This window comes from Nuphar pumila, chromosome 10 (genome assembly GCF_984573655.1).
Source record: "Nuphar pumila chromosome 10, dmNupPumi1.hap1.1, whole genome shotgun sequence".
NCBI lineage: Eukaryota > Viridiplantae > Streptophyta > Magnoliopsida > Nymphaeales > Nymphaeaceae > Nuphar > Nuphar pumila.
This window is the reverse complement of record NC_143258.1, coordinates 5,740,106-5,765,846: the sequence shown is the minus strand read 5'-3', so window position 1 is coordinate 5,765,846 and position 25,741 is coordinate 5,740,106. Positions and strand designations below refer to the sequence as shown.

At 36.7% G+C, this 25,741-nt stretch overlaps 2 protein-coding genes across 3 annotated transcripts; one reads left to right on the top strand and one right to left on the bottom strand.

The window, feature by feature from the left end:
• Positions 1-8,287: 8,287 nt before the first annotated feature.
• LOC149823348 (rhomboid-like protein 19) lies at positions 8,288-15,744 on the top strand. 2 transcript variants are annotated; one of them, XR_016434752.1, is made up of 9 exons: positions 8,288-8,402; positions 9,578-9,687; positions 10,672-10,732; positions 11,537-11,703; positions 13,534-13,648; positions 13,779-13,981; positions 14,186-14,284; positions 15,121-15,261; positions 15,477-15,744. XR_016434752.1 is itself a non-coding variant. In XM_090018788.1 (8 exons), exons 1-8 carry the CDS (start codon positions 8,382-8,384, stop codon positions 15,565-15,567), a joined length of 867 nt encoding a protein of 288 aa, XP_089874914.1. In that variant the 5' UTR covers positions 8,288-8,381; the 3' UTR covers positions 15,568-15,744. The 2 variants fall into 2 exon arrangements, 1 of the variants encoding a protein (XP_089874914.1); XM_090018788.1 differs by lacking the exon at positions 15,121-15,261.
• Positions 15,745-18,309: 2,565 nt separating this feature from the next.
• LOC149823347 (small ribosomal subunit protein uS13z/uS13y/uS13x-like) lies at positions 18,310-23,642 on the bottom strand. The gene is made up of 4 exons (XM_090018787.1): positions 23,543-23,642; positions 23,138-23,298; positions 21,763-21,951; positions 18,310-18,597 (listed from the first exon to the last, which is right to left on the bottom strand). The coding sequence occupies exons 1-4, from the start codon at positions 23,543-23,545 to the stop codon at positions 18,492-18,494; spliced, it is 459 nt and encodes a 152-aa protein (XP_089874913.1). The 5' UTR covers positions 23,546-23,642; the 3' UTR covers positions 18,310-18,491.
• Between the last annotated feature and the right edge of the window lie 2,099 nt (positions 23,643-25,741).

Genomic DNA, 25,741 nt, shown 5'->3' with positions numbered 1-25,741 from the left:
GAACTTGGGTTGGGCTTGAGTCTGGTATAAAATTTCACAAACTATACCTGGATCCATGTATTAATCGAACCTTTGAGTTTGGACACGGATCTTAATCGGGTCTTATTATTTATCATCATACCCAGACCCTATAGAGTTTGGTACGGGTCAGGTCAAGGTAAATCTGATTCGTTGACACCCCTAATTCTGACCCCATGGATGTGTTTAGTATAATTAAAATAGTAAGAATAACCCTTTAATTGTATTTTCTTTGACAAAAATACAATTTTTTTTAAAGGTAAAAATTTAGTACATTGTAGGCCATTGATTTTTTAACCTTTGGAAAACCTAACATAAGTGTCGAAAAAACATGACCCATGGGTCAATTTCTACTAAACAAACATATAGATCACATATAAAGGGTCAGTGCCCAAAAAGAATACATAAAAAACTTATAGTTTTTTTACTAGGAATTCTTACCCACAAGGTTAGTAAACATTATATAGGCGATAGCTTATGGTGGTACACACTTGTTTTACATATATCTAAGCTCCAACCATTGGTTATGTTCAGCAGGTTATATTTATTATTTTCATATGTTAAAGTTGACCTGATGTTTTATACTATTTTTAAATCATTCTCATTTACATGAACTGTGAGCCATTGATTTTCACCATCTTAAAAATAGAACCGTTGGATGTGATAAAACCTTTTAATATAATAAATAAAGAGAGAGAGAGAGAGGTATCATGTTATAGAATCACCATATATATATGTGTGTGGTAAGGCATAACAGTGGCGCACACGTTTTACACTTTTAATACTTTTAGTGGCGGTCTAAAAACTGGTTTTCTGCCCTGCCTTACCGTCGTTAAAAAGTGCCAAATCACAAAAGAAAACATTGAACGCATTGGGCACATCCGATGGTTTGTCTGACGATTGGCCCTCCATCAATACACCCAATTGTGTGTGTGTATATATATATATATATATATATATATATATATATATATAGAGAGAGAGAGAGAGAGAATCTAATTATTAATCTGATATTTATTTATAAAAAAACATTATTAATCAAATGCTACCTGCTGCTTGGAATTTGACTAGACAGATATTGTGTCCTAATTTTGTAAAATAATTTCAATAAAAGAGGCAATATTATAATATAAGATTTTCAATTCTTACTCACCTTATAACTACATCCTTCTATGGCCTGTTTGTTTCATTCCCATAGTAGAGAACATCCTTCCTCAGAAAGTGGCATGATTTTCTAAAAGTCCTGCCATGGCTTTTTCATGAAAGTTCTTTCATACAAGGACATGTATAGAGGACTTTTCATGTAAAAAGAGGAAGGTGGTGGGAAAAGTAGGGGCCCTCTTGTGCTAGAGTAGCACTTTTCCACCATGATGCTTAGATGTTTGTTTCACCCATGGTGAGAAAGAAAGGAAAAGGGAAGTTTGCTCGGTATTTTTTTCATAAAAATTATATGAAACAAACGGGCTTTGGGAAAAATGATGTTCAAGATTATACCAAATGGAGCAGCAAATTGGTTGAAACTTCGACCTGAATCCGAATTCGATTCAACTGCATTGTCTGATCCATATGGTTGATTATCAATAAAAGAACAAATATGGTTAGGTTTAGTCAACTTCAAGCCCAAATTAGGTAAACAATATGGTCAAATCTGGGTCAAAATCAACTGAACCTAATTTGTTCTCCCCTTTTCACACCAAAAACTTTATCCGTTCATTTTCAATGAAACTAAAGTTAGGACTTCATATGAGATCTAGGTCAACTATGGCTGTAGAACCGAACCCACTTTTCAAAAGTCAGATAAGTATCAGGGTCAGACATTATCGACCCATATCCATTAGGGCCAAAAACAGATTGACACCGACTGGATTGATCTTGTTATATCCAAATTCAAATCTGAAATGTACAATATAGAACTGAATCTGAATTCAGATGTGAACAAGATCCTATATAGTAGAGTTGAATTTTGTTTCCAAATATGTGGCAGTACCGGATCCAGCAAAAAATAAAAACTAAGTTCTTTACACGTAAAAAAACAAAAAAAGATACTATGTCGGATTTTGATTCATATCTATATTAGATCCGACCCAGATACTGATTCAAATCTAAAAAAACTGGTTTAGCAAATCTGAAGAAGATCCAAATCCGGAATTAGTGTGTCAGACTTGGATCGGATATTTGAATATCAGATCCGTTCACAGCCCTACTCCTACTCGTGTAAAAACAACACGTTAAGAATAGAAAAGAATTTATTTGTTAATAGATTTAACTTTGAGCGAAGAGGGATGGCCCACCATGGTCCTTCCTTTGTCCTCTCTTTCAAAATATGCATGATAGATATGTTTTTTGGCAAATGTAACCACATAGATACCATTTCTTTGCTTGGAAACATATGATTTGACTCTTGGATTAAAGTTTTTTTTATGTGTAGGTTAGATTTTATAACAGGAGAAAAATTTTACAAATTTTAAAACTGTTGATTTTTGGATCCTTGTAAAATCCTATCTCTCAAAAGAGTTTGATCCAAGAATCTATTCATATGTTTTCAACCATAGAGATCATGTCCATATTATTCGATTTGCCGAAAAACACATCCAACATACACACTTTGAAAGGAAAGACAGGGGTGGACTATTTAGTTGGTAGATCATCCCCTTCTCCAACTTTTATATGTCAATGATAGATATCAAAAGCAAGGTTGTTAAATGCGATGAGGCGAAGCGAGGTGTTGAGCCTGCGCTTCACCTCTGAGGCGTACACCTCAGGTACTGAGGCATACGCCTCTCACAACGTGAGACTCTCAAGCAAGGTTGTAAATGCGATGAGGCGTTGTGCCTGCGCTTCGCCTCTCACAACACTGATCAAAAGTATCTTATTGGAGGAACTCTTCATGTTTTGATCATGGTGGGATCATGAACCAGACAAGAGCGTGGTTGGTCTTAATCCATTGTTTTTTTCATGATGGACGACACTAGACACAAGTGGCCATGCATCTCTATTTTTTAGAGTGGATAAAAGATATATATTCTTTTATTTTTTACAATTTGATTGTACTTAAAGTCTAGTTGGAATTTCGTGATGCAAGTTGTTTTGACTCTAGACAGTCTAGGTTCAAATCACATAGGCATCACCCCCTGCGTAAGCCGAAGCTTGGCGACTCCCTGGGATCGAAGGGTAAGCTCTCAAAGTTTTATGCTGACATGAACAGAGATGGGCGGGCTGATCCAATGGGGCTAGGTCTATGCACCTGGGGCAATTTCTTTGAGTAAAACTCAAAAAGTTGTTTGGACTCAATCCAACATCATAAATGTGTTCAGTGGTCGATTTAATAGGAATCAATCCTTGGATCATGTTTTTTCAACAAAAAGGAACATGTTTATTTTTTTTTTAATCAGAAAAAAATCAATGTGTTCAAACTGTGGACTTTTGAATCACCATAAAACTATATATACAAGTCAGATTTCGGCGATTGAAAACCCCATCTCCACTAAGAATTGGATTATTAAAACACAAGTTAAAAAAACAAAATAAAAATTCAAAAAAATAATATTTTTAGGGTAAATATTTGTTTTCTAGCATCAAGAATAGAAATCATTAAAACTTTGTTTTAATAATATAGTGAGATATTAACCAACATGCAATGCCCAACAAAAATAAAACAAAAAATTTTAATTGCATAAAACACATATTACCGATTTTTTTTCTCCTCTTTTTACAATTTCATATGTACTTAAAAAAAATCTTCCATAAAAACACGAGCATGCCAACTTTTTGACATCTTATGCGAGTTTTATGGCCCACACGTTGTTTGTAGAGAGAATTTCTATTTAAGGACACTATTTTTTTCTAATTCTAAAAATGCCTCACGTTTTTTGAAATTCTAAATATAAGCACCTGTTTTCTTGAAAACTGCCAAACAAGAGCCTACTTTTATTATTTGTCTTTTAACTCAAGTTAAATTACAATAACGACCTTGAGTCCAAACTGTTTACATTTGCCTTTTTATGAGGATTAATGAGAAATTTTGAATTTTTGAAGGATGATACAATAAACGAAGAACAAATCACGTTTTTTAAAATGATAGATGTTGACATGAGGTTTCTATTAGACTGTTTTTAAGAAACGTTTTGGCTTCTATGTGAAATTTCAGAAAAGTGAGACCTTTTTTCTGAAATGAAGAGCAAAAGGTTGGCTACTAAATGCAATTTTTCATTGTTTGTAACTTCAGTAATGTAAGGGTATGTTTGATGGCTTGTCCAGGGTTGGACGAAATGAACAAAAAGAACTAATTATATTCATTCTATAACAATTGTTCCAAGTCCAACGTTTGTTTGGACCCTACTCAAATGATATGTTTCAAATATCCGTTGTTTGATGACCATGTGCGGACAACTTGGACAGTCATGGATAATGGATCGAAGTACTTCGTTTTGGATCGTATGACCTGATCCCCGTCCACCATTTTACATGTTTTAACAAGTTTATTATGATTTTTTGTCTGGATATGGATCCAATTGTGATGGTTTGCTGGGGAGGGGAGGAACCGACTGAGGATGTGGTCATCAAGATGGATGACACCTGCAGGGCATCAAGCTTACCAGCTATCGTGCAAAATGTTGTATTATATTGCCAACCTTTTACCAATCTATTTATATGGTAGTAATAGAGGGAAAGGAATGCCAAATTGATGTTTTTCAATCCAAATTAGTAAAATATTTCACCTGAAAACCATTGGGGTTTGAGCTGGCAGTGAGTTCACTTGAAATTGTGTATTAGTTATCACTAGGGGTGGCAAAATCTGACCCGACCCGCCAACCCGCTTCTTAGCCGAATTAGGGTTTGGCTTAAACAGGTTTGTGTAGTAAATGGGTCGACCCGCCTAACCCGTTTATTAAACAGGTCGTGTTCATGTTAGGGGTATGCCAACCCGTTTGACCCGTTTAATAAACGGGTTAGGTGGGCGGGTCAACCCGTTTACACGAACCCGTCAACCCGCAACCTGTTTACACAAGCCCGTCAACCTGCAACCCGTTTGACAGGCGGGCGGGTCAACCATTTTTTTTTGTGTTTCTAATTGTGTTATTCGGGTTAGACAGGTTATTCGGGTTACTCGGATCGGTTATCGTGTCTATGTTATCGGATCAACCCATTTAATAAACGGGTCATCGTGTTGTGTAGTCATGTCGACCCGACCCGTTTATTAAATGGGTTAACCGTGTCGGGTTACCCGTTTAATAAATGGGTCGTGTTCGTGTTTGCCACATCTGACCCGTTTAATAAACGGGTCGTGTTCGTGTTGAAGTATTCTGACCCACCAATCCGCCGACCCAACCTGATTGCCACCCCTAGTTATCACTGTGATCTGCTCACTCGTGGAATGGGTGTCGTCGAAATGGAATCAAGGAAAGGTGAAGAGTGGGCCAGTCAATTGCAATGCTGGTCTTTACAGCTCATTAACTGCTTTGCCTTCGAGCCAGAGTTCATCCCTATGGTTTGCAAGCCTGAGTTTCTTGTGAAACTGTCGGGCATGTGGGGAAGAACTAGTTAATGAGAATTCACCAGCTGGTATTGGTTTACTAAGAACAATATGTCATCACAAACATGGTAGGGGACATGTGGCTATTTTTCCTGGAATTATTGAAGCCCTTTGTAACATTGCTCGCTCTTAAGATGACTGGCAATATATGGCTATTGATTGCCCTCTGTGGTTGCTCCAAGATCAAAATACTTCTCAAAAGGCAAGGTCCTCTGGTTCATGTTGAATTTGTGTGGTTTATTACAGTACGTACCTCTTCTGGTGTCTCTTTTCTCTAACGTAGGGTGTATTTTATTTCTTGTCAATCGATGTGATGTTCATCTGTATGCAATCACATATGGTCCTCTGGGGTTTGAGACTAAGTTACAAGTTCATTTGTACTAGAACATTATGTGATGTTTTGTTCCTAATGCGTTTTGTGTTGGAGCCACACCATTTATACCTTTTCAAATAGAGTTTATTATGATGGTGTTTTTGTTGAGAAATAAGGTGCTCCTTCGTATGTGCATCTTCCCATGCATCATACCTTTTGGTATAATGCATGGTGACCTTTCGGAAGTATCATTTGGATACCTATATATACAACACATGATGGGCAGTGGTGTAACGGTGAAATTGAAGGCTTACAGAGATTGATCCTTGCTCACCCACTGCTTGAAGGCCAGTACTCATCAACAGGAGCAGTTCGGCTGAAGAGTTCGTCCATCTCTCTCGCATCAACACAATGACAGGGACAGGTATGTGACGATATTCCTTCATCTATATGTTATACACAATGTATTTACTCCTCCGAAGCTCCACACTTTATGCATATTCTTTTTTTAATAATGTGCATTGAGCTTCTTGGGTTCACACATTCAGTCAAAAGGGGAATTTTTTGGCAATTTTCCTCAAATCTGACTTTTACTTGCTACCGGAACTGGTGACATGATATTGGCATTTCTCTGTTTCATGTAGGCGAAAGAATGGGTCCACTTTGTGTTTGTTTAGAGGCCACACAATAGTCAGTTGTAATACAGTTGTGTGGTCGAAGTGACATTTTTATGTAACTCTAGGGATATGTAATTGTCTGGTGGATTTTGCGTCTTTGTGTATCAGATCATATAGAAAAACTTTTTCCTGAACACTTCATTGACAATGTTAATTTTTGGGATGTACTTTTTTCCTGGGGTTTCCTTAGGTGAATGTTTGGGTGACAGAATTATATTGCAGGATAGAATAGATGTATAAAATCTTGAGAGTTCTTGTTCATAAAAATTGTAATTATCAGTGATGTTTGAATAAGGTGATAACTTGTTTACCAGGTACATGTTACAGTAGTGGAATTTCTCCATCAATTTTATCTAGTTTTCTCCTCTGATGATTCCCATAATGCCATCATAAATTATTAAAATGCTGGCATGTAGGTCACCCAAACATCAGTTTTATACAATGAATTTTCCCTTACAAAGTGACAAGTGAACTGTATGATCAAGTTGAATTCAAGTTTTTATTTGTTGAATCTTGAGATTTAGAAGATTGACCATACCCAGAAAATTATCTATACTGGAAATGGAAATGATAATTCAAGTTCTTATTTGTTGAATCTTGAGATTAGAAGATTAACCATACCAAGAAAATTATTTATCCTAGAAATGGAAAAGAACAAGGAGGTACCTTCATTGAAAAGCAGAGGTATCATCCATAAGATCAGAACTTTGATTTTGATTTAATGAATATTGAACATATTCTCTTAATACAGTAAATTTGAGGCTTCTTGTTCTTTTTACCAGCTTGATTCATTGTCCCTTTCAATTTGTATAGGTAATTGATAAGGCTGCACCTGTTCTAGTAGACTTGGCAGAAGCAACTTCTCTGGGTGATCATAAAAAGACTTGGGGAATCTATTGTTGATGTTCTTCAGGAATGTGTTCAATCACATGTAATGGTAAGGAACTCTCTCAGCAACCGCACAAAGGAACAACTCAATGAGCTTGCAAACTCCAGGCGGAGAATGAAATGGGAGAAGAATATGCCAAAAGAGGATCTCCATATCAAACAGGCTGCCGCCTTGGTTGTAAAACTTGAAGGAAATTCTCTGTTTTCTTCAGGTAACATTGCAGGTGCAGCTGCCAAGTACACTGAGGAGGAAATAGGGGCGAGGGTTAGCCGGGGAGAGGAGGAACCGGCGGAGGATGTGGTCATCGAGATGGATGACGCCTGAAGCGGACCGCTGCTACAGCGCAAGGAGGTCGGATTTCGGCGAAATTTTGGAGGGGAGTATCGAAATTAGGAAAACGAAGAAGGGGAGAATGATGGGCCGAGAGAATTTCCACAGAGAGAGAGAGAGAGAGAGAGAGAGATTTCTGTCCGTTCCGTTCATTTTGTAACGGGGAGGTGGATCAAAAATTACACACTATCATGGACGCGGCGAAAGTGCCGGACGTGCGTTCAACGTTTGTTGAAAATCGTTGTTCCAAGCGGGAAACATCCAAACCTCCCCAAATCGTTGAGGAGCGTTCATCTCAAAGATGGACGGCAGAGATACGTGGGATCCAGCATAGTACTATCGTACGTGTTCCTCTACAGCAGCACCGCTTTTCTTCGCAAATCGCAAGTTTCCCGTGGAAATGGACGAACCATGACGCGATCCAGCACGCAGGGAATGGCATAAAGAAGTAAGTATCTCATATACCAGGGTCATTAAATAATAAAAAAATTTATATTTTAGATTTTTTGGATGCGTCGGCAGAGTTGCGGGGCTGGTGCCCTATAAATACGAGCCCCTAGATCTACGGAAGCCCGAAATACTCTCCGGCGTGCCACGCCGACAAGAAACCGTTTTCCGGCAATGACTCCGACGTATTCTTCGGTGAGTCTCTGCCGTCTTCGATCTGCATTTCGCCTTTCCGATTCTCCGGCTTACCTCTCGTCTCAATTTTCGATCTTCGAGTGCGCTTTCGTCCCGTTTGATCTCCGTTTCTTCGCATTATTTTGTGGATTTGCCTGTGATTCATGGTGAAATTTGAAGATTAGGGTTAGGGTTTTGGGAGAACATCCAATGGAACCGATTCTCTTGTGCCGCTCCACCGAGCGACGCTACACTTGCCGAAAGGCACTTCCAAGATAGTCCATTCCTCAGCTAAAGTAAGAAGTAGACTCAGCGTAGTTGCTCGATGTTGGAAAGGACTGAGATGGATTGATTTGTTAACAGACTGACCAGAAAGGGAAGAAGAACAGTGGAGATAACCAAGCAAAGGGCCACGACGGAAAGAGTGAATAGACTGCTCTATTCTTGTTACGGATTTCTTTTTTTCCCTAAAAAAGGTAGGTTTTGGGGTTTAGAGTGATTTATGTAGTAGGTGAGCAGATAAGAGAAGAATTGGCTTTCTCCTGTCGTAGGAGATAGAGTAGAAAAAATAGTCAGCGATATTCCTTATTATAAGGAATAACTGAATAACTAAATGATATTCTGTTTGTTTGTAGAGCCAGATCTACGGTACAAAAGTGGAGAAAGGGAGAGTACATAGACTAGCTATGATGAAAAAATGAAAAATAGGATTGGGGTTTTACATATAATGGAGGAAACTGGGGTGGGAAGGGAGAGAACAATTCCGTGGTTTTCTCTTGTTGTGGGAAGCGTTCTAGTTTTGGTTCTTGATTTTTGAGTGAGTTGTCATCGTCATCACACCGGATTCTAAAGTAGAGAAGCGATTCTATGTAAATCGAGTTTGTGATCATTTCATGATACTATTGCAATATTAGTACAATAAAGCACTTTTTTATAATTTTTATCTTTTTCACGTTTTCTTTTTATTTATGTTGATGTTTCCAGATATTTTTCCGAAAAACAATCTATTTTGATTTATTGTGAGATTTTCCTCACTAATATTTTTTCCAGAACGAGATTTGTGACGCTGGTTCAGACATTAGGAGGGAAATTTGTGCAAGTTTTCTTGTGTATCTTGCTTCTTGTAATCTTTATCCTTGATCTTAGGTTTCAATTTTTATTGATTGAGGTGCTAACTAAATTATCTTTGACAACAGGTGGGTTTCACCAGGCTATCTAAAGGATTGTCTGGAGTACTTTTCATTGGATTTGCTCTCTCCTTGTTGTTTCCTTGGATAATTCGATATGTGGCATTGGTTCCGGGGAAGTATGGAACAGATTTCCTTATTTTCAATTCTGAGGTTTTAATTGGAAGCAGATGTGTTTTATGCATTTTATTGTATCATTCTGTGTTTCGTTGATGAAGTTCTTGTACTATTGTCTGCTTGAATTTGTTTTACCTTTGTTGCCATCGGTATGACTTGAAGCTTGCATTCGCTATCCTTGTTATGCAATTTATTTTCAAGATGTTTTTGTTTAAGTGAATTTGAGTGGCTAGACGTAACAGGGATATGTTACCTCTTTTGAGGTCTGAATATGCCCCACACCTTTGGAAGAACATGCATGGTGGCTCACTTAATGGTGTTTAATTAACTAGTATTGTTGCAAAATGGCATTTGTGTGATAATTTGCTTCGTTAAAACTTAAAAGGAAAAAAAATACAAAAAAGAGAGAAAAATACTGTTTCTTTGGGTTCTTTGAACTCTAATTTAGATGAACAAACCTTGTCATGCAATCAACTTTCAAGACTTTGTCTAAGTGAATTAGAGTGGCTACTGGCTAGACCTAATGGATATTTGTTTCCTTTTTGAGGTTTGGATATGCTCGACACCCTTGGAAGAGCATGCCTGGTGGCCCACTTGGTGGAGTTTAATTACCTAGTATTGTTGCAAAATGGCATTTGTGAGTTAATATTCTTACCAGAAGATAAACAAAAATACAAAAAAGAGCTAAAGAAAATTATTGTTTCTTTGGGTTCATCGGTTGAGTTCCAATTTAGATCAATGCCAAGCTGTTGAAATATTTAAAACCAGAATCATATTTTTCTGATATGATATTTTTAAGTTAGGTGCTTATGAGTTTAAGATGTGGTTCAACTTACACACCAAAGTTACACATGATGTGATTGAGTTGTGGAGAATTTATATTTTATCTGACATGTTATTTCTTGAATACCAAAATCCTTAGAACATCTTGATGGTATTCTTTTCTTGTATAATTTTTTTTTTTGTGTTATCATTGCGACTTGCAGGACTATACCTTTTGCTTGGAACGTTATAACTGCTGGATACATTGAACAGTCACTCTTTGGGGTAAGTGCTTTATCTTTTTCTTGACACATGTCAAGGGTTTGAAGTTGGTGATCCTTTATGAAGCTAGAGGATTAATCTAGTGACTTGTATCCAGATTTATTTTTTCTGCAATCAGTAAGGAGTTGTATTTTAAATTCCTTGTGGCTATATATGTGCAGCACCATTTATACATCTTGGTGCTGAGGAACCACTTGTTATGATGCATGTTATCTCTATCATGATTTAACAATTCTCAATTATTATTAGAGATATGGTGAATTAGACACATCTCGTCTTCCAAGACCCAGTTCATTGATAAAGCTATCCATGCTTCGGCTAGCATCTTCTTTCGAAAACACCTGAGAAAATTATTTTTCAGATGCCTTTTTCAAAGCAACACTTATAATGGTGTATAATTTTAGGGATATTTCATGGGAACATGTACAATATCTTGCATAGTTTTATCTTTTTGTAGCATCATTGGGATATTTTCTTTGTTTATCTTGTATGTTATGTACAAGTGTGATTTACCATTGCAGTAATTACTGCAGTAGAGTACTCACAGTGTTTTCTGCAAGGTATAGCAGTTTGGTTCTCAAACCATCAAACATGATTGATTGTTCCCTCAATATTTTATTCTTGGGAATATAAAGTTCTTGTTTAAATGAAAATGATGAGCAGGGTCCTTGTTAAGTCATCATGACTGCATACTTCTTTTTCGTTTTCTTCTGATATTTGCTATGGAATTGATGCTTATGCAAAGTTAGCAGTGCACCAATTACTGATTTTTAATTATTGAGGCTATTAAAACATTTCCATTTGCAGCTGATTTTGAGCATATATGGCCTTCTGTACGGCGGCAAGTTGCTAAAACCAATATGGGGATCTCGTGAATTTGTGAAGTTCATCATTTTTGTGAACTTCTTTACCTTATTTGGTGTATATGTCACAGCAGTTGTGTCTTACTATTTTACCAGAAGAGAGAAATTCCTGTAAGCACCCTTTTCCTTTGCTGAATTGCTGTTTTGAACCGCTAATCTGGATTTTGGAACCTTATTTAGTTATTTCTTACTCATGTACTTAGACAAATCAAAGGTTGGATTATCAAGTTTTTACTATTTAATGGACAATAAAATTTTATTCTCTAGCCCTTCAGAGTTTCTTGTTTTGCACATTCCTGTATGAGTGAATTCAATTTGTGGTAGTTACTAGGTGATAGAGAAACCAACACGCAGGCTTATCAATGTTGGACTTCAGTGGTCTTTGGTATTTTCTTGAGCTGTATATTGCTAGCATGATGTTTTCTCAGGCATTCCTTGGAGGAGCAGGGCTGTAAATGAGTTGGAGTTGGAGTTGATCCTGATCCATTAGAGAAGGACAGTTTCTTGGTATTGGGTTCAGATTAAGATGACATACACATTCTGTGTTGTTTAAGTGGGATCTGGATTGAAATCTCAACCTTGTTCTTGACGTGTGGATGTGATTTGACACACTTTATGCCATATATATTCATTTGATTTTTTAAGATTAATTTATCTGACCAAATACTATGGAAAAGAGAACTCTATCAGGCATATTGATATCTTATATCACAGGGTCCTCTTCCTAGCCCTGTGTACCATGTCAACATACATAAGCCCTGTCTGCTGTTCAATAGGACACAACACATATATGGATATTGGTTGTGGATGCCTTTATTTATGTCCATAACATCATCCATGGTTTTCCTTTGTAGCCTGCATCTTTTTTAATCGTATTCTAGATTGGTGTTCATAAATGTTATATATGTTTTTAGTTTTGAAGATATAATTCCCAATCTTTTCGGAATCATCATGTTATTTTCTTGACAGGAGGAGTTCCAGTCAAAAAAGTCACTCTCATTTGACAAATTCAAATTACCAAAATGTGCTTTGCACTTTTTAACAAATGTGTTTTGACATTTGTTTCCCTCCCAAACAAGAGACTCATTATAAATCAGTTGAACATACTAGTATTAATGTCAGAAGGTTTTATCATGTCTAATACATCATAAGATCCTACTTTTGAGACAGTGAAAATCAACCACTCACAATTCATTAAAATAAGGGTGGTCTAGACATGGTATAAAATGTTGTATTTTAGTCAACTTTAACACATGAGAATAGTAAATAAAACATGTTAAACATGATCCAAAGGTTAGATTTTGCATTTGGAGCTTAGATCTATGTAAATCAAGTGTGTACCACCATAAGTTATGGTGGTACAATATCGCTATAGAAGCACCCATATATATATATATATATATATATATATATATATATATATATATATATATATATATATATATATATATATATATATATAGATAGATAGATAGATAGATAGATAGATAGATAGATAGATATAAAGTTGGCTGTTTTTCTGTTTCTAGTTGTCAAAGCATGCCTCCTTCTTGGCATATATCTTCATATGTCTTATACTGTGATAACAGGACTCTACAATCTTTTCTTTGTTCTTGCTCCAGAGACATGGTCCAAATCTTGAAAAGTGTAAAGTGTGCACTATATTATCTTCGCTTGCTCAAATTGTTGTCAGCTGGTCCAACAATTTATTTATTTTTTTCTTCCTGCCAATGCTTCATCTGGTTAATGATTGACTTAATATTAGTGATGCAATTTTATATTCCATTATTTTCCACTTCGAGTATCTTCTCCTGAAATATCCAGCATGTTTTCTAGAATTGAGTGGTGTTGTGTCGATGATAAGCTTCCATTCTTTTATATGAAATTCTGATTGCTAATTTGTACACAATAAGTATTTTATCTTCCTGTCCTTGTTTACAGGTATACTCCTCTTTCTGGATTTCATGGAGTGCTATGTGGATTCCTAGTTGGAGTGAAACAGGCTATGCCAGATCAGGATATCTTTGTTCTTGGAAAAATCCATATCAGGGCTGAGGTGTGGCTGACTTTTCCAAATTTACGATTGTGTTCTGTCATAGTATTTTTGAAGCATTGTATTCAATAGAGTCCCAAGGCATTATTAAACATTTATTTCATTAAGGTCATTGATTTTTATGTCTTATCAGTGGCTACCATCACTTCTCGTTTTGATGGCGATCATCATAAGCTTTTTCACATTAGGAGTAATGCGTTACTTGCCGTTTGTTCTCTTTGGAACTTACGGGAGTTGGATTTACCTGAGATATTTCCAAAGGAATCCAAAGACCAACTTATTGGGTGATCCTGATGACGAATTTGCTTTCTCAACTTTCTTCCCACGTTTCTTAAGGTAGTATTAATGTGTTGTTAGGAGTCTTCTTGCATGACTGGAATTTTAGAACAATTGTGTCATAACATAGTGGATTTTCATCTAATAATGTGTAATGTCATTGATTCTTATGATTTGTGCTGTACTATTTCATTAAAAATTAATTTCTACTTTAGCTATTATTTGCAGACCCCTAGTGACGATTTTTACCTCATGTTTCCACAGGTTACTCTGTGGCAACAAAAACGTCCATGGGAAGGGAGATAGCCATGTCTCAGGCAGTCTGATAGAACATGGATACGAACCCATCGATGCATCAAGAAGGTGAGGTCCATGTTCTGTAGCTCCTGTTCCTCGTCTTTAAACTGATTAGTATGAATTACCTATCTACAGAAAGCACGCAAAAGAACTAGCATACTTGCGTACAAACTAAACAAGAAAATGATCATAATGCTTGTGATTTATGACTCTCAAGAAGGAAGATTTAAGTGCATGCAAATTTTTTTCATAAATAAAAAGAACTTGTATATATTTCCTTTGCTAATCTTGTAAGGGTGGATTTATGGAAGGAGATATCCTAGATAACCCTGTAAAAGGTGGTGATGAATTCCACATCATCTCATAATTAGATGAATCCAAACTGTGCAACAAAGAGTTAATGAGCAGTTTGAAGAAAGAACCTCTTGTTCTATACAGCTCTTCTCTTCAGCAAAAATGATCTAGAACACATTAGTAGATTTTAAATGTTCATGATGTAAATCTCTAGAATCTCATGACTAGCAGAATCATCCATTCCATGAAGTGCATGGAAATTCCTGGGTAATCTGGTTCTAAAGATTGGAGGAGCTTGAAATCTTGCAAGAGCAACTCCAGTTTGGTTGCTTCTGTATCAAAAGTGTAGTGAATATGAGCAGGTTTTCCATTAGCAGCCTGATAGCAAGCTCATCTCCCATGTGTGTCCGTTAACAGATGCTTCACCACCTGGATGCTGTTCTAGTGCTTGTAACTGCTGGTATTTACAATGTGGCACACATCTACCAACATGAGTCCTAGTCTACCTGGTCTAGCGATCATCAAACTGAAGTATCAAGTTGGTGATGCTAAATGTTGCTGTCTTAGAAATAACTGAAAATGATCTGAATGTGTTTTGGACATTGCAGGTACCCACCCTTCTCCACCTGAATGTGAATGTGTGCAGGGGGTTAGCTGATTTGCTAACGTTTGGGTCCTAGTCTCCTGAATGCTTCTGGATGAAGTGGTTGATACCTTAGCCATAATGGAAAAAGATGAGCACATAACTTGTAGGTGCAGCAACTTAATTTTTCAAGTTCATTCAGGCTGGTTTGGCACTCAGGCGCTAATATATACTGTGTTTGTTCATCCATGCTTTCTTGCTTGATTGGTAGTGATCAAAGCTGGAGGGTTGGTTTCTCTTATGTTCATGGTAGTCTGGTAGATGTTAATAATCATGCTATCCTCTCTTTTTTGTCTTATGAAATATAATTGATTCATGCAGAGACCAGGGCGACCATGCATTGGACGAGAGACTAGGCAGGAAAAATGATGTTGATGATGCCGGCGAAGGTCGTGCATCTGACAATGTCTAGTATATGGATCGGTTATGCTGATTTTTGCACGTATAGTTCAGCTGACCCAAGCCATCTTCCTGTTGGCATGAATTCTGGTTTCCTGTAACCATTTTGTTTGTACAAGTATATAGGAGTGCTTGATATATTGTATGCTGAAACTCTTTGGTTTTAAAATCAACAAGTGTTTTCTTTCTTTAGTTTTTTTTTTTATTAGTTTTTTAGGCGTACTGATGCTATAGATCGTTGTTTGAAAAGGTAAAAGACCATCAGAACGCTTGAGGTATTTCAGAGTTAAAAGAGGTTTTGATTTTATGATCACAAACCTTTTTTTGGGCATCTTAATGCTGTTCGGGGACGTGCCAAGCCAGCTTTGGCTTGTGCAGGAAGTGACGGCCATGGGATTTGAACCTAGAGCACCCTTCTAGCGGCCGGCCTAGGCCCCATCCCACTACGCCAAACCCCTTCAAGCTAAAGAGTAGCTAGTAGTTGGTAAAGATGATTGAAGTATCTTTCCTTTTAATGAAGTTGCATTCTATTTTGTATATATTCTATATTCTGGTGAAACCCATGCCATTGATACCTGGTTTGGGAGGATCCAAGAACTCTATTAAGCCCTTATTCGTGCCTGGTGTATCTTTGCCATTGACAGGTTCATTCAACCAGGGGCGGAGACAGGAATCTAAATTAGGGCTGGCACCACTGCACAAGGGTGTCAATAAGTCAGGTTTGACCTGAACTCAACCCGTGTCAAACATTATAGAGTCAGGGTTTGGTGACAAAGAAGGTCTGATTAAATTCTGGGTTGAATTTTAAGGATTTGATTAGTATATAGAGCCAGGTATAGTTTATGAAATTTTATACCAAACTCAGATCTTATACAAGTTTTGGTTAAGATCTGGTTTTTTTTTTTCAATGTGAAATAGATAAAACTGACAATGAAACAGATCTTTGTATTGTCTTTGTAAAATGGTGCGATCTTAGAAATGCCTTACAATTTGCCACAATCCTGGACATGCCTAAAATTTTGATTCTTGAATTTTATAGGATATTTTCTCTTTTCACAGGCGGACTTATTGATGTTAGCGTGATAGATACGTCGTTCAAAGATCGCAACATCTCAATAACGAAAAGATTTGCATAAACATTTTGTGGACATAAAAGAATTTGTAAACCTCATTAAGTTGAATCTCAAAAAAAAATATTTTGATATCGAATGTGCACATCTTCTGAGGATTGCAAGGCATATGTGAACCTTCTATAATTGAAAAGCTCTACTTTGGTATTTCATTTCATACCATTGGAGAGTTCTAACATTCATGCAGGTGTCATGTGAACCTCCTTTAACTAAAATCTTGCTTAAAGTCAAGACATGTCTCGTTAGAACCCAACCTTTTTTTCTTTTAGAACCTTAACCATTTTCCCTCTCTTTGCATGATTCTTATATAATTCATGTTGCATCCTTTTTTTATCCCTAAAAACTTTGAACGATAAGAAACTAAGTTTCATATGCTTTCTTGTATTTTTTGAGTTTTTTTTTATATATATATTTGTTGGCCTTCTATTTGTGTTTTGTTGTCTTTTATTTAATATTTGATACCAAATTAAGGGGTTATATATAGTGAAAGAGTAGGTGCTTGTTTTTTTACGCCTACTGCATGACTACCGAGCTTTGAAAAAAATTGTTTCTATTTTTTTTAAATATGACCGAACATATGTGATCTACATGGGAATCAATTTTTGGATCATCCAATTTCAACACCAAGTTAGGATTAAAAAATCAATGGTCTATAATTTTAAAAAAATAATCAATACTTAAAAATTATTTTTTTCTCAAAAAAACATAAGTGTGATTTTCTAGTAAATGCAGAACACAGGTCAGATTTAAAAAAAAAAAACTCAAAACCCCAAAAAGGGTCAGGCACCTACGATTTTTCTTATATGTGAGAAATGCGTTCGACCAATCTAACCACTCTCACGTGAACCGTCCAATCAACACACGATAATAGCGTTCAAACATGTGAATGTTATAAGTTTTGAGCTTCTTTTGTAAAAAAAAGAATAAATATCTTCCCACACTTAGAACCTTCCCCTCACAGCTCGGGCTCGGGCACCCCTAGTACAAACTGCATCTCTCTCTCTCTTTGCGACTTCCTTTGTAGGATGGCGGCACTCCGGCCCTTCTCCACCCCACCTTCATGCCTCGGACCAACGGGCGACAGCATCATCGGTGGCAGTGAAACCATCGGCACCCTCCTTCCCTCTCACCACCGTACCTAAAGCGTCTCTCTTTGACTCTGCATTTGAGAGAGAGAATTCCAGGGAAACTTTCGTGTAACATACGAAATTGGTCCGTCGTTTGGGTTCTCACCATGTAAAATTTTAGGGGTTTTACTCAAGATTTAGGTTCCAATCAAGCTAGGCACCGAAGAGATGGAAGCGGTGATCTTGTTAGATATTCTATGGAGAGCGGGGGCAGAGGTTAGACTCACAGCTGGATCAAGGCATATTCAGGGTTTAGACTTGTCACCGAGGGTCTTTGCTGCTTTCAGAGTATGAAAACAGTGCCAATGAAACAAATAATGAGCTGGGCGATTCTGCAACCCCTAAGAGAGAGAGAGACATGATCATGGCCTTGCAGGAACATGCAGGCCTTAGTGTAATGATTTATTGGCAATGTACTGATAACAATGCAGAGGTAGGAATGTGATTGTACCATATACATGTGGAGAGAGAGAGAGAGACATTACCAGATTCGGATGGTTCACAAAATCGTTCACCTAGATTAATTTAGAATAGCAATTAAAGGTAATAATGCCAACACAAAATGGAAACAAAAACATGACATGAGTCATGTCTGACAAAGGTAGTCGAGGTGCTCATGAAAGAAATCCAAAAAACAGCAGCACAGTAGATTATCAAAGCAAAAGGACGACCCAGACTTCTCATCGTTTCTTAGAGACACCAACAGTCTTCCCCCGACGGCCGGTTGTCTTGGTATGCTGCCCACGCACACGAAGGCCCCAGTAGTGGCGAAGACCACGGTGGTTCCTGATGACAGTTAATACCACAGATTATCAAAGAGTAAAGAATAATCTCTCACTACCACAAACACAAAAGAATTAGAAATGAATAGTCCTGTTCTAATAAGAGGATTGCGGCAGCAACATCCTTCACACTACAAAATTTTAATCAGAGAATAAGACGGCATCAAACACACGGCAAGAGACAGCCTCTGTGGTTGGCAGGGGCTCTCTATCTAGCCCAGTGTGACTAAGGCACTTGTAAATTAAAGAGGGAAAAGGGAGATGGCATCCTATGTTTCTCTATCCATAAGGGAAGAAGGTGCATTATCGACGAATTGCATGGGGCTTGTTAATCAAATTGGGGCTACAATCAGATTAGAAAGGCTGGAAATGAATGGATGTTCCACTCCCCTGATCTATATGCCTACCCTTGATGGGTCGGAATCCTATAGCCTGTGGGTTTTTTTTAGATGTGGAAAAAAATGTTTATGCTTTGCCAATTTAAACAGATGTGCAAACACCCTCTTAGCAAGCAAGGCAAAAACTGGTATTCTTGCTTAGTCAGAGAAGCTTGTGATCATTATATGCCTGCAACGGAACTGAACAACAATACAAATGTGCATGCCCAGTTCTCTCAAAAGGCAAGAGAAGAAGTTAACCAAATATATATCCAAACTAATACCTAAATCAAGTTGGTTCTGGGACACCCTTTACAGGAAATGAATAGAGAAAAAGAATGTGAAACTATCCTAGGTCAAAATAAAAGGGCTAAGTCTCGGTCAGATTGCAACCTTTCAGACTATCCATGAATTCATGAACTTGTCAAACGGGCTATCCTTTTTTAACGCATCACAGCCCAAAGCATTGAACTAATTTAAAATTAGAGCCCTCGACCATTCTGCATCTTTTTAAGACCATGTCACGCTTTGGAAATTGGTTATGTTTGGCAGAGCTTTTATCGATATCCATTCTTTTATCCTTGCAACATGTGTGCAAGTGCCCTTGTACAAGCCTACGTCTACATCACCCATACTAAGGGTTAAAAAGGCTCCTTCGCATATAAGCAAATGTGCATTCGCAATCATATGACCAATTCAACATAAAAGCTGTCCTCACCTGTATTCAGGTGGTATAGTTAATGATTCACTTGAATGTGGCATACTAATAGCAATTATAATCAAGACTATCCAAAGTGGTTATTTGCTAAACCCAAAGAAAACTTAGATGAGCCCCTGGACTAACAGCAACTAAGCTTCCTTTAGAATTAGATATGAACCAAAAAAATGGATCACTAAAAAGCTAATTACATAGCAAATACAAATTATCAAAATTTAAGTAGTAGGCAGATTTATGTTACAAATGCATCAAATCAGAATAAGTTTCTCTCCAATAACCTAAAGTTTCCTATTGACAAACATGGTGAAACCTGAAAGAAAAGAGGTTGATTTTCCAACCAACCAAGAAACCACAAGCAAGCAGCAAACCATTTTAATTTGTGGTAGTCCCTGCATTAAAACATGATATAAGCATGCAAAACCTTGAGGCTACCACACTAAGTATAGGCCGGGTGAAATAGAATTCTTGTATACAATAATGATGCAAGACTCTTTGGATCAGCCATGAACATTTAAAGTATAAACATAATCACGGATTTCCCATAAAAAATATGTTGTAGATGTGTGTGTGTGTATCTGAATCCCTCGTATCAAAAGACATTTAAACCGTCTATCCTACGCAGAAAAATAAAGTGTGGACCATTTTGTTTCCTGTGGAACTGGGTGGCCAAAGAAATGAGTGTATCTATCCCTGTCAAAGGCAATCAAGAACTTGAACTCGGTTGTAAGGATATGCAACCCAAGACAGATATTGATTTAAGTGTTGATTTGCCAACTTCCCTCTACACAGTTATAAGGCAGCTTAAATCATCACATTTGTAAGATTCATGGTAAAGGTCACAAGAAACCAAAATCCAGAATAACAGTAATATTAAATAATCATAGAAAATGATGAGAAAGATAGCTCCAGCAGCATCTGGTAATGTGTGCTACAATGCAAGCCAATGAACCAAAATAAGAAAATTTATAATAAAAAATAAAACAGTATAGAGTGTTTTTAAAAAACATAAAGCATTTGTAAGCAAAGAAAAAGAAAGTAGAAAATGTACCTTCCTATTGAACCAAAACTTTTCATGAGTAGAAAAGAATCAGTACTTACCCATTCACATTTATGCCAGCATCATTACATAATATCTGCTAAGGACCAGAGTAACCGGTAAGAGCAGTGTAGCATTCTGGAAGCGCAAAACATGGTAGACGATCACCCACAGTCCATCTTTCCCAAGACCACTCAAATCAGTCAGATGTTACCAAACTTTTGTCCCAATATGAACTTATCTGTATTGAGCAAGGACATGGTTGAGAGGAGTCAGGCTGACAATGGGAACTGAAAGGTATTCAACAAGACCCTGCTCACCAAATAGTTCTCCATAGTTTTCAGAACATAGACACAAAGATGATTGTCGTGATAATGCTGGTTTGCAGGTGTAGCTCTAAGAGGCTGTGTGATCCATGAATCACTTGAAGGCGGATGTGTCTAGAAGAAGTTAGCAGTAGTATCAAGATATTCTGAAAAGGGCACATCGGAAAGTGTATACTCTAATTCATTCCAAAGAACAAAGATTGGAACAAATGATAGATCCACAAAAAATATGGCAGCATCCAGATAGTATCACTGTAGCAGTCAAAGGAATTCATAATGCATTCTCACAACATTAGCCAAAGAGGGATGTTCTTCCATAGAATGAGGACATTTAACTTAAGTGGTGAAAGATTCAAGACATGGCGAGAGAAGATGAATAAATTAACATGACATGCAAACTTCAAAGTTGACAAAAGCAATAATATATCTACCACCAACATACCCACGAACTAAGTAAAAATTTATGCGAAGAAGGAATTTACACCCAAGAAACATGCAGTTCAATCATCATCAGCATTTCAAAAGATGATAAAACGTGATAGAAACATTGTAAGAACTATATGAAAATACATATACAAGTGTGTATAGAGAGACAAACAGAGAGATCATAACTCACAGCAGAAAAAAGCTTATGATGGTTTAATTTTAGGAAACCAAAATACAAACAAGTGAACCAAACTAATAGCAGATGTGAAAAAGAGAAGGAACATACCTAATCTTCTTCAAACGCTCTAAATCATCCCTCAATTTCATGTCCAACGAATTTGAAACAACCTGGGAATATCTCCCATCCTTGTAATCCTTCTTCCTGTTGAGAAACCAATCTGGGATCTTGAACTGCCGGGGGTTCGCAACAATTACCATAAGTTGCTCTAGCTCAGCAGACGACAACTCACCAGCCCTATAAGACCAAGGAAACTAACTTAGAAACAAATAAAAAGCAAAATCCCTTCTGTGACAATGGTTCACAAATGGCACAAGAAACAAACATGAATCCAGAACATTATACAAAACCTTAAGTTATGAGTACAAGAGGGACTCAGTTTTTAAACTCAAAGCACATAAATAGCAATGTCAGTAAGCAAAATTAAATAAATAAAGTACAAGACTGTCCAAAAAATGGTCTAGAAATGCTACATTTAAATTTTGGGCACTTGTTTTTCCAAAAAGTAGATGTAGAAAACATAGACTTACAAGTTCCTGTTACAGCGCTAACAGACTAAAACCATAGCCCCCAATAATAACAACAATACTTACTCTCGACGGAAAAATAACAGTGTAGACAAAGAAAAACAAAATGTGATGAACAATAAAGCTATCAGAAATCCCAACTAAAAATCTTATGAGCATTCATTGACAAATGAAAGATCGAGAGACCTGATATAGCAACTAAAACAAATCTTAGAAAATATAAATTTACGCCCCTGTACAAAATGCTCTACAAAGATAATGCATCCCAAACAATCCAGCATATCAACTAAAAACATACGTGAAACCATGGTGATCCTTAGTTCCTCAATAATATTACATGCAGTATGATGAATAACCAGAAGCTAAGTAATTATGAAACGCTAATGCCGTAAGCACCAACTAATACAGACTTGCATTTTTTTTAATTTATCCTAGTTTTCCATATACGAGGCTCCCTCCAAAGACCACTAATCCAAACTCTTGTACCATCCTATTTCAATAGTAACAAACTATATCTCTAACGCTCGAATCCACTCTCTTCCATGAACTATTCTAGAGAAACAATAAATAAATCCAAAACACGGAACAAAGCAGAGCCTACCAAACACTTGTTCACTCAAGAATGTAACGAATGAAGCAATACGCAGCAAAAAAAAACTGAGTCAAAAATTTGATATTTTTCTTCATTAAAATATAAGGATCCTTAAGAAAAAACCCTAAAACTGAAAATCATGCACGTATACGAATCTTTAAACTAACTGAATCAGGAACACGACCATCGATTCACAAGAAGCAAAAACAAGATTGATGAGGATATGGGTAAAGAACCAATCGAGCAAATGCACAATCCATGAGGGGAAGAACGAAGACCAAACAAGGATAACGAAGGAACTCGCCTCTTGTTCATGTCGATATCGGCTTTCTTGCAGGCGATGTTCGCGAACCTTCGTCCAACACCCTTGATGGAGGTGAGGGCGAACATGATCTTCTGCCTCCCATCGACGTTCGTATTCAGGATACGAAGAATGTGCTGGAAATCCTCGTTGGTGATGAGAGACTGCCGTCCCCAAACACAAACAACAGACGAAAAATTAGAGATTCGTACTTCAGCAAGAGGTAACAAAACACGAGAAAACAAAACAAAACAAAAAAACTAGGATTTATTAGCTCAGCAAAAAGAGAAAAAACTGCACAGAAAGAGAAGAAGAAGAAAACTAGGGATTCCTAACACAAAAACAAGGCCCGATCAGAAACCGGTTTATGACAACGAATCGATATCAAAGAAGCAGAAGAAGGCTTACCATTGTAACAAGGGAGAGATCAGATCTCTCTCTCTCTCTCTCTCTCTCTCTCTCTCTCTCTCTCTCTCTCTAAAGCAGAAGAAAGACGAGGAAATGAAACGCTAGGGTTTTAACAAGAGCGATCTGTTTGAAACCCTAGAAATACGATGAGTTTACCGGGTTTGTACCGAATACCCGACCCGCGCAAACCCGAATTCTCGGGTATGGCGGTAAAACATTGCCGACCAGAATACTATTTCGGTCAACCCGAACCCGACTCGAGAAATATGCGGGTCGGGTCGGGTCGGGTTTCGGTTATGGTTTTTATTAAATATACAACTCGATCTTGCTTGCTTCAGTGTTTTGTATGTATTTTTAATGCATATATCAGCTCTTTAAGTTATACTCATCTGGGTGGGATTTCATTTTCTTGACCCGAAAAAACAAGCCTAAAGGTGAATTTAACAACTTGTTATTTGAGATATTTTAGGTACACGGGTCAGATACTTGATTCATTGACAGTCATATGGATCTGTTTATAAAGAAATGGTCTATATTCATACAGCATGTGTGTATTCACTATGCTTAGGGGTGGCAGTGCACCAGAAACCCAGCATGAATCAAGTCTTTAGAATCAATTTATTTCAAAAAATGATTTTTAAATAAAATAAAAAGCATTTAGTCAAATGTATCTACACAAATAAAATATATATGAATAAATTAATTAGTAATTTAAAGGTTAAATCAAAGCCTAAAATACCCAATAAATTCTTAAAATTATAAAAGCAAATGGACATCATAATTATCATAAAATATTAAAAGAGAAATTAGATTTATATCACATTTTAATACATCAATGAAGTGCCAATTTGAGTAAATTGGGTCGATTTATGTTGATTCGGTTCAATTTCAACAACATTGGCTTCTGATGTTGAGATGGGTCAGGTTATACATATGATAAGAGAGAGAGAGAGTGTGTGTTTTAAACACGCCCAACCTTTCAATATTCATCAGCAATTTACTGCCCAAATTACAAAGTAATTCTCAAACTTTCGTTTGGGCTCATTATGAGATTTCATATATATATATATATATATATATATATATATAGAGAGAGAGAGAGAGAGAGAGAGAGAGAGAGAGTAATGGGTAGGTGCTAAATGATAGATGCTAAATAGGGTTTCCTGCTCTTTAGGTATTTTTTGGTTCGATTAAAAAAATGATATTTAGGGCTTTCAAATTTTACAAAGAATTTAGACTGTTGATTTTTTGAACTTTATAAAAACCTACCCATGTATCCGAATAGAACACTTGAAGAGCTGATCCCTATAAAATCAAATACATGGATCACATCTATACTGTCAGAATTTAAAAATAAAATGAAAATAACCTAAAAAACTTATTTAGTGCATATCATTTAGCACCTACCCATTACTATATATATATATATAGTAGAGGCTTCTATAAGGTAATTGGATGTGATTTCTTTTGAACTCTTCTCTTTTTTTTCTATTATTTCATGTTATTTTTCAGTTTTTGTAGTTAATGTAGCGTAGTTTCTGCATTCTCAGGATTGAGGATGCATCAAGAATTCTGTGAGTTTGAAGAATGCAGGTGGTTTCTCGTCTCTAGTTAGCTATTCACCTGATTAAAACCTCGTTAAAGATCATGTTTTGGGTGTAAACCTGGTTTTAACATGAAAACCAGGTTTGATGCTTGTTTGGAAGACCTCAAACCTGGTTTGTATGAAAGCCAAGTTTGGCTTAAACATTTATATCTTAAACCTCTCTCAAAAAAAAGCATTTGTCTTAAAGACTTAAACCATCATACACTTGTAAAAGTATATAGTTGTATGTTTTTTACTTAATCTTAGCATAGCATGTAAATATGTTTATCATTACTTATTGACTAAAAACCATATTTTAGATATAATTGATTACCCAATAAACCTTGAATTCTATTTCACCAAGTTTTCATGCAATATGAGTCATTGATTTTCAACTGAAAAATACATCCCTATTTAGCTTAAAACCGAATATGTTTTTTTAACAGGAAAAATTGTTAATAGGTTTTGCTAGATTTTTCTAAACTAGAAAAAAGATAGCAATATGACATACAGTTGTATGATCAAATCCAGCAGATGGCATAGAAATGCCGGTGAACATATTTGTTGGGTACTAATCCAACGGCCTAAAGGTGACCTATATGGGCAGAAGAAGA